Source organism: Staurois parvus, unplaced genomic scaffold (genome assembly GCF_062004578.1).
Source record: "Staurois parvus isolate SC_StPar_1 unplaced genomic scaffold, SC_StPar_1.0 ptg000019l, whole genome shotgun sequence".
Classification (NCBI taxonomy): Eukaryota; Metazoa; Chordata; class Amphibia; order Anura; family Ranidae; genus Staurois; species Staurois parvus.
Genome location: NW_028317815.1, coordinates 17,029,089 through 17,044,284, shown reverse-complemented (window position 1 = coordinate 17,044,284; position 15,196 = coordinate 17,029,089). Strand labels below are relative to the sequence as shown.

Here is a 15,196-nt window from a genome sequence, read left to right as displayed (position 1 = left end):
AATATAAATCGTTATAGAAGATTATAAGAAGGCATTGACCTATTTTGAAATGTGACAATACTCTGGTGAGCTTAATACCCAACAAACCCAATAATTTACAAAAAGGCCCCAAACCTCAGAAATCATCTGGTGCAAAGCGTGATCAATCCTCCCAAGAGAAATAAGATGTTTAAAAATTTAAAGGGGTTTTACAGATGTCAAAAATGCCTACCATGTAAAACTAGCCAAATACAACAGAGAAGATAACAATTTCAATCCTCTGTTACAAGAAAAGGAATAGAAAATAGAAAAATTCATCACATGCTCCAGTACCCATGTAACATATGTGATCGAATGTCCGTGTTAGCTCCAATATGTGGGGAGGACCACAAGGAAACTTTCCACTAGAATTAGGGAACACATTACCAATATCAAGAAGGGATATAAACAACACAGCCTATCCAAATATTTTAGGGAGGTCCACCAGCAAGATCCCAGGGGACTCATTTTTTATGGCATTGATTGAGCCACAGGATTGAGCCACATTGGAGGGGCAATAACATTAAAATACAGGTGTCCCAAAATGAAATTAAATTGATATATTCTTTGGAATCTATGATTCCAAAGGCCCTAAATATAGATATTGACCTTAACTGCTTTATATCCAATTATTAACATTGAATGTGGAATTAGTCTTTCAGACATTACTTTATTTAATTTTATGGTTATTTTTATGGGTTTTATTCACATAGTTTTATGGTTACATTTTTTTATGGAATTATTCCTTTATGAATATTATTTAATGTATATCGCATATAATTTTTCTACACTCACAATTTTTATAGCCAATTAGAGGATATTCAATATAAAAGGGAGGTTGCTGGTATTTGTGTTTTTTGGTTTTTGCTTCCTTGAATAGAATGCATTTTATTGTAGGTAACATCATGGCCGCACAAGGGTAAATACAAGTACTTTGAGACTACGGCGGTTATTCGGGATGTTTCTTGTTTTGTTCAGGTTGCAGTACTTGTAAGGAATCAGCAAGATAGTATTTCCATGTATAGAGGTAGAGGTAAAGAAAGCTTCTAGAAAATGGCAGCCGTTAGTAATGTTAGCAGGTTGCCAATTTGTATATATGGAAGGAAGTGGAGTAAGATGGCGCTGCTCCTGATGATGTCATGATGATGAAATGTGCCGGGCGGAGCCAATTATATCACGTCCGGTTCTCGGCGGTGGAACGCAGTTGCCATTCCGATTCCTTGTACAACTTAAAGCACCCATTATTTTATGTTTGTAAGTGTGATTTTGCTTTTTAATGTACAGTGTAAAACCATTTATTGTGAACATTAAAAAGCAAAATCGCACTTACAAACATAAACAGTGTAAAATTTACACTATGGAAGTTTTCCTCTTTCTGGCATGCATGCTACTGGCTCGTTTGAAGAAAGATCTGCACATCTAAGATTGGGAAGGACTTAGCATCCTAACATCATCATTCATCTCAGAGCCTTACCACACAGTGGAGGATTGAGCAATCAAAGTGCATTTGACCCACTTGGTAAAGGAGTCAAATATTGTGTTGAATGCGGTAGAATAGGGGGAGCACGCTAGGAAGCAGCAACCTTTTTTCATCACTTATGTTCTTAGAAATTATGTTCACTATAGCTCATAAGCACTATGAACTATTGAACTTTTATTATGGATTATTATTTATTAATGCATTGTTATTAGATATATGATTTAGGTATTGCACATTATAGGAGAAAAGTACATTGTGGAATTGAACCTTCCCATATTAATGAAAACACTAATCATATTGGTATACGTTGACAGGATATTGGAGTATTAAGGGGGAGGTGCATTGCAGTGCCATTTGCACATATCCATTTATGCATTAGTTTTGGTTCCAAATAGGACACTGTTGCCTGTATCCTTCTATAAATTTCCTAATGAAACACACACCAAATGCTGCAGACTCCTTGTAATATAAAAAATGGGTAGTTTAGGCTGATTTCTATACCCATGAATGTACAAGTCATCAATAGCTTGAAATTTTTTAGCAGACAGTTGAGCTGTGTATATGCATTAAGCACCAAGGAAATAGCTTTTAATAACCTTGGCTGGGGAAGCTGTTTAAATATTTATAGAGTATTTTTAGGATCATACAATATAGGAGGATTTGAGGAGGTAAGGAAGTGGATGTTCAGAATACAGGGGGCAGAGGAGGGGACAGCAGAGCGGATTGTAGTAGGAGTGTGGAAACATACATAAGAAAGGGATATTAAATTAGAGAGGAATAGGGATGGATAGGACAAAGTTGGAACAGAAGAGTGGGCAAGAAAATATTGGACAGTAGTTAAAAGCAGAGAATAGGTTAATAAAGAATAAAGGCCGGCTCCTAGAAGAGAGGTAAAAGGTTATCTTGATATGTACCTTGTTGGTCGTTTTCTTTCATGTGTCGTGTCTGTGTATAAATGTGTTAGGCCACTTTTACACGGCTGTTCTGACTGTCCATTTTCCGGGCGGACCTGATCAGAAGGTCCATGCAATCCTATGGATTGGCAGGTATAAATGGATCTGTTTTTGTTTACACCTGCCTACCTCTGGGTCCAATCCTGTTCTAGTCTGTTTTTGTAGAACAGATTGGAGGTGGCCAGATGTAAAGGGATAGCGGAGTTGGTTTACACTCAGCTGCCCATAGAGTTCAGCAGGGTCTGCCCATGTCCACTTTGCATAGACTGAGCGGACATGTACATGACATGCTTCCTGCTTGGCTCTGATCTGCTCACAGATCCACTATTAATTAGAGGGGATGCCACCAGTGTCAAAGGGGCCCAAGGCCAGGTTCTGCGGGCCACATTTGAATGAGCTGCTGTTCCTGTGTTTCCATGCAGCCACTTATAAATCGCATAGTGTTTTGCACCATGCGCTTCCAAGTGAGAGAAACTGTACCACTTTTTTTTAGTGCTTGCGGGTGTCATTAGGAGTTAATGGCACCCCTATGCGTTTTCTGTGCAGCTTCATGTTTTTTGTGTGGCTGTGGGAAAGCATGTGATTACACACATTCCCGCACAGATGTGAACCTAGCATTAATGTGAGGCTAGGTAAAACATTTTTGTAATGTAGATAGAAAAAAAAATATGTAAATCACAGTAAATATTTGTGACGGCCATTGCTAGCTCTTTTACATTGTAATTTGAAATGTTAGGTTTATTAGTCATTCATTGAAGAATAAAGCAGAATCAGAGCCTTCAAAAACAATTTAGCTGAAGATGTGTTATGATACAAGTCTGGACCTGCTAACCATGTGTTATAACTTCACTAATCCCAGTTTATCCAGATATTACTGAAAGCAATTTCAAAGTATTTAGCGATCACTTGTATATTTTGAACAATGCCATTCTATTGTTTGTAAGTTACACAAGAGGTATTGAAAGTCATTGAGAAAATGTGGGCACTGCATTGGTTAAGCATGATTCCTGGAACAAAATTATGTTTGTTAATAGATATAATAAACCATGCACATAAGTGTTGCAAATGCTCATTTTTTTGATTGCATTTATTTATATTGATAATAAAGCATGGAGAAGAACCTCATTTATCATAAGGCTCATATGGCTTGAATTTACCAACTTCATTTCAGTGAGATCAGCAGTATAATTACATTTTCTCCAGCAGCAACTACTAAAAGCTGCATAATTAGGTTTAGATTTGGAGCAGCCGAAGGTCAAGCCCTTCCTCTGTCACATATGCTAGACAGTATACAGTAACCTCCTATTTTCGCTTAAAAGCCACAGATACCTGAAGTGTGTTAACAATCAATAGATTTTCTTGCACTGCTGGAGAAAATAAATTAAAGACTAAGTTCACCTTTTATAAAAAAAAAAAATAATAATAAATGCGCTCACCAGCACCCTTACAGTTCATTGAGAACTACAAGCCATCAACAGAAATGGCAGTACACTACCCCCTTTATATTCACCTGGGGCTGAATATCAATCCAGCATCATGCCTGAGAGCAGCGGTCTCTCTGCCCTCTCCTTCCTCATAAGGTACATTGATAGCATCAGTAGCCATTGGCTTCTGCCAGACAAGTCCTGTGAAGAGGGAGCAGGGGGCGGGGCTAAGCCACACTGTCTGTCTTTATAGATGCAGGTAGCGCAGCTCAGGATCAAGCCTGCATTAATATCCTATGGGTGCACTAGCCGAGGAGGTGGAACCAGGAGTGCTGGTGGGGGATCCCAGAAGAGGAGGATTGGAGCTGCTCTGTGGAAAATCATTGCACAGAGCTGGTAAGTATGACATGTTTGTTATTAAAATAAATCACTAACTGCAGTCAAACCACCTGCCCTTTTCTTCTGCACATACTGCCTCTCATCATACTCTCCTCACTACTCTTTTGTACCCTTTTCATATCTTCCGTATTCCTCTCATGGACATACTACCAACTGAGACACTTCTTTTGGTTGTGATTGTAATATTCCCAACCTTACCTAATCTAGAATGAGCACACTTTTGTGTGCTTTTTTTTCTTTTCAGTCCAACAAGGGACTTGTAGCCACAAGCTGGTGGATTTCCTCTAGTAAATATTTATCCTTTTGATAATTGTGTCTTTTCGCTATATAGTAAGGAAGGTCAAGAAATATTGCTAATTCAAAGGAATACAATAGTAAGAATTCAGGACTGGACATTCCACAAATTGTGACCCATTAAAGTAGAAAGGTTTATTTTTCTTCCTGAAATTGAAACTACATAAAATGGATCTCTCACACTCTTGGCAAATACATTTTGTTTAATTTAGTATAAAGAGATCTATAAAGACAGACAAGAGTAAATGAAGTGCGGGTCAATATGCATTTAAATTTATTTTAACTTGTTGTAAATGTATTCAATAATATACAATGCACTGTATATTCATGTCTGAAAAACATTTATGTTTTAGATGGATTTTAAGTGTAACAGTCAAAAGGTTTTCCAAATTTGAAACTACAAAGGTTTCAAAGATGCACTTCAGATGTTCAGTTCAGTCTTTCTAGGTTGACAAACCACTGTAAACTATATTTTTGCAGACTCCCCTCACTCTTTGTGAATCATAGGAAAATCAAAGTGATTCAAAATAACATAGCAAAGCAGAAAAGGAAACCTTTTTTTCTAAAAAATGCAATAATGTATGGTCAGTTTTGATACAAATAGTGTTTTATGGAGTGCTTCTATAAGCAGGATAGGAACAGACAACCGTGTTTAGGTGAGCAGATCATTTCCATATTAGAAGGCTGCACAGGTTCAGAAACTGACAAAAATGCTAATAGGTTATATTTAGAGATCTAGAAAAGAAACAGTAGAAGATCTTTTACATATACCAGAGTCTTTCTTTATTGATGTGCCAACTATCTGTAAGAATTCTGCATCTCTGCAATATAAGCAACGCTTTTGGAAAATACTGTATATAACTTACAAACACAGTGGAAAGCTACAAAACCACATGCAGATTATTGATAGTGAGATAATGGTAAAGTCTGAAATAAAGTAGAAGATAAGCCAGGCTACCATCACGAACCATAGGGCCTTTTAGCCTTTTGATGTGGTGCTCCTTAATGTAACTATTAGTATATGACAGAATTCCCCCTTTCTCCATCCAAAACTCCAAGGAATTACTCCCCTCATTCTCATGCTATCAATGCACAGCAAGCTTGGAATCAAGACTTTGAATTGCACCCAATAGAGGGGTGCACAGGTGAAGAGTGCTGGAAAAGAATTGCAGGTGTGAGCAGTGTTAAACAATAAGTTCACCTGTTATGAAAAAATAAATAAATGAACATCTTTTTGCAGGTTAAAAAAATTGCACATTTATTTTTTTTATTATTCTGCAGCCTGTAAGGCACTGCATCGTTGATCAGCAGATCACGGATGCAATGCCAGGCTCCTGCAGACACTTAGTACAGCAGTCTGCCCATACCTCATAATATGTTCCAAAGGTGACCTTATCCTTTAAATGAGGGTTGCAGAGGTTGCATGGGTGAACAGTGTTGAAAGAGTTGTGGGGGATGCAAGACTGAAAGGTATTGGAAGAGGGTTGCAGAGGTGAGGAGTGTTGGAAGACGGTTACAAGGGTTGTAGAAATGAGCAGTGTTGGAAGAGGGTGGCAGGGGATGCAGAAGTGAACAGTGTTGAAAGAGGGTTGCAGCGGGTACAGAGGTAAGCAGTATTGGAAGATGTTGCAGAGAAAACAGAATTGAACAGTGTTGGAAGAGGGTCGCAAAGGTGATCAGTGTTGGAAGATGGTTAGCTGCAGATGGCATACTTCTAATCATTGCACATTACATGTTATACTGTTTTTATACGCTCCTGACCAAAGTGTACATTACCCCAATAGTATCTGGTTGTTAAGAAAAACCTAATTAATTTAATCATTTTTATAAGGTAGGCTCAGACTACTATTTATTCAAGGCTAAGCTCATCTTTTTAAGAAAATAGACTATGCAGTCTATTGATTCCAGTATGTAAAAAACACTGTGCAGTACTGAAATGTTGTCCATAATTTAACCTCTTTGCACCGGCCACAGGCAAATGTACGGCCTCCCGGCATCTGGGCCTTGACACCAAGTGGCCGCACATTTGCGTGCAATTAAGAAAAACATATGTGCTGAGAGTGCGCGCCCTGCGTGCTCCCAGCACACATGTCCTGTACTCATGGAAAGGTCCCGATCTCCTCTTTCGATTGGGATCTTTCCCGATCATGTGACCGCTGTGACAGCGAATCATGGCGGTCATGTGACCCTTAAACCCCGCCATGCCTCCTGGCTTCTGAAACCCTTAAAGGGCTGGGAGGCGCCAGGGGATTAAAAATCTTACAATTAGGCCATGAGGGACACCCTCCAAAGTCTGCCGGAAAAACTTGCCATAAGATGATCAACCCCTCCAAACACACACTCAAATTCAAACACTGACTAATAGGAGGTCACTCCCAACATTCCAGGAGCAAGTGCACTTCCGCATTCCAAACAGGCACATGTGCATTGCACTCTCTCGCAGCTTTTGCAGCTAAAGATCCCTAATAGCTCCATAAAGAGGAAATGTCAGAGAAAGTGTACCACATAGGGGGGTTTCAACCCCCTATGTGATAGTAATAAAGTTTTAAAAAAATAAAATCTATCAAAACACACATGTAAGAAAATGACAATGACACGTCTTAGTAGAAGAAATAGCCATAGTAAAAGAAATAATTCTAGGGTCAGTGCTTATGAATAACTCTAAATTTTTGAAGCTGTAATGGTTTTTAAGACACCACCTATGGACAATTTTGAGAATCATTCTTTATTTTCATTTCACATACAGTACATACACAATTTTAAGACTAGACAAATCTGGTACCTACAGTATTTACCCAACTCATTCTTGTCTTATATTTAAAGGAAATTTGGAGAATGTGTTTGCCTGCAATAAAATTAATTTAAATGTATTTTTTATGGAAAATATGGGTTTGATACACAGTTACACTATTATCTTGTGAAAAAATAGACTGACATTTTTTAAAGTGGTTCTAAAGGCTGAAGGTTTTTTACCTTCAGACTATGAAAAGATGTGTCTTAAAAGTGGCTCCAAAGACTAGAGCAGCCAAAAAAAACCAAATGGCAAAATAGTATTTGGGTTGAAGAAGAAATTATCTCCCCATGATATTTTCAAGCTATACTGCATTTCTATGCCAAAGGAGAAAGAGCTGATCACTGGACAATACCTATAGCACCTAGCAAAGCTTGATAGGTTATACCTACTTGGAAGCCCTCCCATACCAACTGTAATATGTAAATTAACATTCCCTAACACATTTACCTGTGCTTTGGTACCTTGAATTTTATTTCTATGTAAAACTTTAAAAAAATCCACTTGCATTCCATGAATACTTCTCCATTTGTTTCCCTTTTCAAACACTTGTTTATCTGACAGAAATACAGTGGGCTCCTATCATCCTGCTTGACGGACTACAGAACCAATTCCCCGCCCTCTCTGTCCCTCTTCACATGCATACACTGATTTGTATTTCCCAGGCACACAATACTGCTGCCCTGTCTTAACTCGATCCTGGCTGTCACTGACAGCTCTGGTCTCCAGTGACAATTGAGAACAAATCAGAACAGTTCTCAATCATCTGAACACTATGTCGGCTATGACAATGTGACTACATGCAGGCTTGAAAAAATTAAGGTACATACAAATTGTTAAAATACATTACGTTTAAATTTTTTTAGACATACATACATGTTTACATGCACAGTCTGTAGTGTGTGTGTGTATATATATATATATATATATATATATATACTGTATTTCCAATTTCTGCAATTTAGAGACTAAGAGGCTAGTCCAGGAGCTACAATTGTGTTCGGTGTCTTCTAATGGACATAAATTGGATGCAAATAGGGGTGATAGAAAATTAAACATGGCTTGGCTGATGACTTACCTTGTGCACTGTCTGGTGTAGCCTGTACAGTGAATTCACTACTGCCACATTTCTTCTTTGCCCTTCTGTAAGTGGACCTATCACCTGACTTGCTTCTCCTTGTGTGGACAGCTAAAAAATAAAACAAAAAACAGAGAACCACCCATGATTCAGCACTCCATGACTGAAACAAAAATCACAAGCAGCTAGAAATTGCTCATGTTTTAGTTTTCTGAAATGTTGTAAGATGATGCCCATTTCTCCCTTTAAACAAACACAAAACAAAAAAAAGGCCAAACATTTAACAATAAAAATGTATAAGTATCTGCATGAAAGCTGACTCACTCTGAGTTTAAACCACAACTAATAAAACAAAATTTTAATCATAGTGGCATAAGTTAGCAAGAAAGAAGTAGGCTTAGTCCATGAGGAATATTTATTTCAAAGACATTAATTAATGCTTAAGAAAATCATCAAAATGCAGCAGTATGCAAAATGGCTTTGCTCTTATTTTGTGTACAATATTTTATAATTTATCCATTATATATTCATCAAAATCATTTAGCCACCAACCAGAGAAAACATAATATTCTTTTACTTTTCTTAATAAATCAGCTGAAAGGTCATCTAACATTTAACATGCAATTGTAGGCAAATATCTGCATATATTTTTGCTAGTGCAGGAAGGATATTCACTTTCTGTCCTGGTTATGGATACCAGGCCATGTCTCAAGAGTGTACACCGGAACAGGAAGTGAGGGTGAATCTCTCCAATGACCCAGACCATTCCTTACTCTACAAAAAAAAAAGAAAGGAAGAAACTGCCAATTGTCTCTGTTGGAGAAATTCCCCTTGTTTCAGTGGCATCAGTTAGAGAAAACAATCTAGCCAGTGGGTTTCTCTACAGATGTAATTTAACTGACCAAACAAGGAATGAAAAAGAAATTCTCTTACAGAAGACACATGTTAAGCTCTTCCAAGTGTGGTCAAAACTGTTCAGACCATCTGTTTTTTTTTATAGTGGAGAAGAGTTAGACCGCCTGCCAAGTGTTTATTGTTTGTGTTTCTGATGGGGAAATTCACCCCTCATTTTGTCTTGGTAAAAATGCCCTAGGGACCATTTTACCAAGGCAAAGTGAAAAGAAATCGCAAATTTTAGAGTTCTCACCACAGCAAGAAATCAATAAAAATCATCCAATGAAGACAAATGTTCCAGTAACAGCTGTCTCTGTTAGGAACTGCCATCAATTTCCTCTCAGATTTCCCCTCATTTCCTGTTTTTCCAGGACAGAAAGTGGAGAAAAATATCCCCAACAAAACAGAAGCAGCACAGAATAGTCTCAAAGGTGTTTTAACCTTTTTACTTACTCTATCTATAAATAAATAAAAAAATACATTACATATATTTTTTCTAATAATTCAGGCAACCTGTGTTTGTTAAAGATTATTTCTATTCTGTAGTACTTTGCTGAGCTACACGATAACATGGTTCTAAACTGAAACTTTTTTTTAACTTTAATGCACCCTGCATTAGAGTAAAACACCTTCACTACTTGTTCTAGCCTTCTCGTCTGTAAAACCTTACCTGAATCCTGTCAATAATCTAGCTCTAGCCTGGCTGCAGCACTGCTCCTCTCTATTCCTGCTTTCAAAGTACACTCTGAGAGCTGCAGGTGCCATAGGCTCCTGCTGCTGTCAGTCAAACTCCTGTTGCGTAGGAGCAGAGGCGTAGTTTGTCGGCACTGTGTGTGTCTATGGACGTACACAGCCTGGCTCAGGAATGTGCCCTCATGGGTTCCCCCATAGCACACAGCTTGCGAAGAGAAGGAAACTGTGATTTTTTTTTATTATAATGAACAAAAAAGTCTTTAATCACTTTAATATTTGAGGTATTCCTAATGGGAAATGGAGTAAGCCTAAATCACTCATCATGTTGATTATCCACAGCAATCAGGAATCATCTTGCCCATAGACAAGCAGGTCTCATACTGGCAATAAGAGATCTATTTGTCATGCTTGCCTGCCAAACCCACCACAGCTTACATACCTTAACCACAGTACAGGCAAAGTGAATGGATTGTTTTATTTTATTAATATTAAGGGGAAAGATCCTGAACTAGCTGCAGAAAGCTTACAATTACTTGGAAAAACAAATTATTTTATACTAGCATTGCAAATCACAAAATGGGTACACATATGTCCCAAATATGCTATATAATGACCAATACAGCTGTATATAATGGATATTGCTGAAACCTAAAAATTCTAGTAGAAAATGTATGCAAATGTCGTGATTATATTTTCTCAGAGTCTCAGGACACTAATGCTTTCCTATGTAGCCAATTAGACAGCTTAACTTGAGAATTTGCTACTTGTTTAATCCTCTTTAGCAATGTCAAAGATGTGTAATCCTTAAAACAGTTAAGCCAGTAAAGTTTAAAAATGTAGGTTCAGTCATGGCAGGTTTTATTGCATACCAAAATAGGATTTTTGTCTTACCTGTAAAATCATTTTCCTACAGTAAATTACATGACACAGTAATTATTCATGAATGTAAGGTTCTGCTGTCACTTCCAGATGATTGGACACTGCCAAAGTAAGTGTGTTAGGACATCCCTGCATGTCTTTAGTTTTTTCAACAAGCAATACTTGGAATGAATCATAAGAACAGAGGGGTGGGACCTGTGTCCTGTAATGTGTTTCAAAAAAGGAATTTAAAGATAAGACAAAAATCCTACCTTCATTACAGGATGCAGGAAGTATTTAGGAACGTAGGGATGTCCCCACGCAATAAAGAGAAAGGGTGGGCAACACAGCAAAGAAAATGCTAACAGGCCAATGATCAAAAGAGAAGTATGGGAAACGTAAAAAAAAAAAAAAAATATATATATATATATATATATATATATATATATATATATATATATATATATATATACACATATACACACATATATACTTACCTAGGTGGATGCAGCATTGGTCCGTTGCTGCATCTGTCCCCCCCTTTAAAGGTGAGAACTCAGCAATCACATGACCACTGAGTTCTCACAGCCGCTGTGATCAGAGATCAGAGAGCAGTGACTGTAAGTTAATGCTCTGTTCTTGCCCCCCCCCCCCAACTCTCACTGGAGCACTGGGCTGTGGTGGAGGGGAGGGAGTGGTTGGTTCAGGCTCTCAGTGGATCTCTGAAAGGCTGAGCCAGGTGCCGCTCCAGACTCTAGGGTGGATCCTGACCATATGATCACGATCCTTCCCCAGCCTGGACCGGCTCTGTGACTTCAGCCTGTTGTCAGCTGTACATGGGTCAGGGGACTGCAGAACGAACTGCACCCCTGTGGTCCATAGAAGTACAGCCAAAAGAGCTTTGGCTGTACTTCTCCTTTAAATACAGGTTTACAGAAGAGACCTGAGAGGGTCCATAGATCCACTTTGAGAACCTGAGGCCTGAATTTTCATCTGGTAAACTTCATAAATGTGCTATTTTAAAACCAGGTGGCAGCCTTGCAATCTGTAAATCAGATGTCTGATGCAGATAAGCCCAAGAAGCACTGAGGTAGTAGAATATGGAATGTATCCCCTCACCATCTACTCTATGTCCTCTAACAGCTCAACCTCCACCATTTATTGGTGAGCTCCTCCCCCCCCCCCCACCATCTACACTATTTATGTGGCAGCTCTCTTCCTTTCCACACTATCTTCTCTAGCAGTTCCCCAAAGTCTAAAATAATGCTCTGGCACCTTAGTCACTTCCATTTACAATTTTTATCAGGTGGCTCTCTACTTGTATACACCACTTTATTGGGTAACCTCACCCACCACACACTCTACATTCTCCTTCAGATCTCTTCTCACTGTCTTCTATAGCTTTCCTTGTAACCCCACCCTGCCACCCCAAGTTGTTCACTCCACTTTGACCTCCATAATACCATGTGAGGCATTCAGCAAAGCACGTTCTCAGATCTCAATTGCTTTTTATGGTACTGCAACAGCACTGTATATATTAACAGTTACAAACAACTGCACTCAAAAAAAGCTGAGAGTTGTCATCACAAAGCAAGATTAACACCCTGGATCAGAATATACAAACTTGAATCATTCCCAGTGTAAAAGTCGGCATTCAGGGAAGAGTAAAGGTGCTAACAGCCTGAATGAACCATGCTAACAATGATCCACATTGCAAGGATGGAACACTTGAATCAGCTGTACAGCGTCCTCCATGCAACAGTCTCAACTCACAGATACCACCACTAACATGTTTCAAGGCCCTGCCTCTTCCTCAGAGTGACATTGGCATCTAAAAAAAAACTATTCAGGCCAGTTCTCTCACCCATATCTGATATGTGTTTATACTTCTGCCAACAACCCCACCTAGCCAGTAGAGAATGTCCCAGCAGCTACTACGCCTAAACATCCACTTAACACAAGACAGGCTGATAGATATCATAATAATATCAGAACAGTACAGCTTAAAGGCCAGCAGAAATTGGTAAGTTATGCCTTTTTGCTGCTGATACAAAGGTATGCAATAATTTGATATCCCTGGAGGTGTCTGTATATGAACATGAGTTGGCAATGATGGGAACTTGGTCAAAGCAGTGAAAACTGCAGTTCAACTATTTAAATATACAATAATGGACCTAGGGAAAAAGAATTCCCTGACAATACTTGGAGTTTACTGTTGGCCAGAACTACAGAGGAAAAAGGTTTTGAGGTGCTTATTTTAGATGATTCCAAAATGAAGCAAACAATGTGGCCCAGTAATGGGAAAAGCAAATAGATTTTTAGGGTGTATCACCAGCAGGAAGAAAAACATCCTGATTCATCCATATAGGTATTTAGTTAAACCTCATTTAGAATACTGTGCCCAGTTCTAGAGACCTCAGTTACAAAAAGATATTGATGAGATTGAAAAAGTCCAGGGACAGGCAACAAGAACAGTAAAATGTCAGAGAGATAAAACATATGAGGGAAAGCGTCAAGAACTTTAAGTGGAACTCCAGGCTAATACTATCTAAGCTTAAACCTGCTCCCACCCCCATTCTAAGCTCTATACTAGCTAACTTGTAAAGCAAAGATGTGTATCCCTAACTAAATTACAGGTGCTTCGGTCCAGTTACATGATCTCCTCAGTGGCCGGCTTCAGGAGGGAGGAGAGAGCAGTGACAACGGCTGCAGTCCCTTGGTGGTGTCGTCACCCATAGACTTACTAGGGGGCATTTGTTGTCCACTGAGCCTCCTTTCCCCTGAATCCAGCGCTGGGAGCCAATCATGTGACCAGACCAGAGCACCCTTAGATTAGATAAGTATACACATCTTTCCTTTACAGGATAGTTAGTATAAAGTTTAGAATAGGGGTGGTAGCAGGTTTAAGCCCAGGTATTATGAGCCTGTACGTCTACTTTAATATGTACAGTTTGGACAAAAGAAGGGAAAGAGGAAACATAACTGAAACCTTTAAATACATTAAGGGTGTGAATAAGATTCAGGAGGCCGGTATTTTCAATATGCTAGCAACACAACTAACAAAGGGGCATGACATCAAACTACAAGGAGGACAGTTTAAAACTAATCCTAGAAAGTATCATTTTACTGAAAGAGTAGTTGATTCTTGGAATAGATTTACAATAGAGGTAGTGAATTAGTCAACAGTAAGTGGATTCAAACATGCTTGGGACAAAGATAGAAAAAAAAAAATATTAAAATGGTGCAGACTCAATGGATCACTTGGACTTGGACTTTTTTCTGCCATCAATTTGCTGTTTCTTTAAATAAGGGAATAACCCCCTTTTTGATTAGGGTAAAGCACCAACATGCTTATTCAGGGCACTACAGTATAAAATATTGTGGCTAAATTGCTAACTTCAAACCATCTACAAAATAATTGGAGACGAGGGCCTAATAGTTTACTCTCTAAAGTTATAGATTTATATTCAGATGTCCTTCAATTCCTGCTAAAATACAGACTGAGCACCCAGGGTCAATCATAGAGATATTTCACCAAGCTGGAAGATACATTATGCAGGATTGGTTTAGGACCATTTCCTTTGCCTAACAGAAAATGTAATTATTTAACACTACAAGTGTCAAAAACAAAGTTGCCAATATCAGGATTAAACATTGTGATTTACTTTTAACTGTTAGCATATTAAGATAGACAGGTTACTTACAAGTTGTTCTGATTTGACCCCATAAAGCTGTATGGTCTTGGCCACATTTCTGGAGACAGCAATGCAAAGGTTCGGATCCACAGCTGCCACATTCATTTCACTGTAAACAAGTTGTAATAACTAAAATTAATGGCCTTTAATTGAAGTACAGTCCAAGTTGAAAATGTTTTATTTATTATTTCTTCAAAAAACAAGTCTGAAATACACACCTTTTATAAAGAAATCCAAAGAAATCCATACATGATACCATGACTTAGTGTAATAAGACAATACAAAAACTATGTTGACGAGCAAATGTAGCTATCAATAGCAGCTGTAATTTGATCATACTGTTCTTTGCATTGCCCCCAGCAGAACAGGGTGAGGAGAGGAAACTATGGGGTTTATTTACTAAAGCTGGAGAGTCCAAAATCAGACTCCCTTCTGCATAGAAACCAATCAGCTTCTAACCTCAGCTTGTTCAATGAAGCTTTGGCAATGAAACCTGGAAGCTGATTGGTTTCTACGCAGAAGGGAGTCTGATTTTGGACTCTCCATCTTTAGTAAATAAACCCATATGTGTCTTGGAAAATGGTTGCAATTGGACTGGCAAAGGCAAAAATGGTGATTA

The 15,196-nt window shown here is 38.5% G+C and overlaps 1 protein-coding gene across 1 annotated transcript in view; it reads right to left on the bottom strand.

Moving 5' to 3' along the window:
• Nucleotides 1-15,196, bottom strand: part of COG5 (component of oligomeric golgi complex 5) — a 430,205-nt gene that overhangs the window by 84,341 nt on the left and 330,668 nt on the right. The window contains exons 14-15 of the mRNA XM_089685182.1: nucleotides 14,587-14,686; nucleotides 8,438-8,548 (exon numbers count right to left, since the gene is read on the bottom strand). Of these exons, the coding sequence (XP_089541308.1) occupies nucleotides 8,438-8,548; nucleotides 14,587-14,686 (211 nt within the window). The remainder of the gene's footprint in view (nucleotides 1-8,437; nucleotides 8,549-14,586; nucleotides 14,687-15,196) is intronic.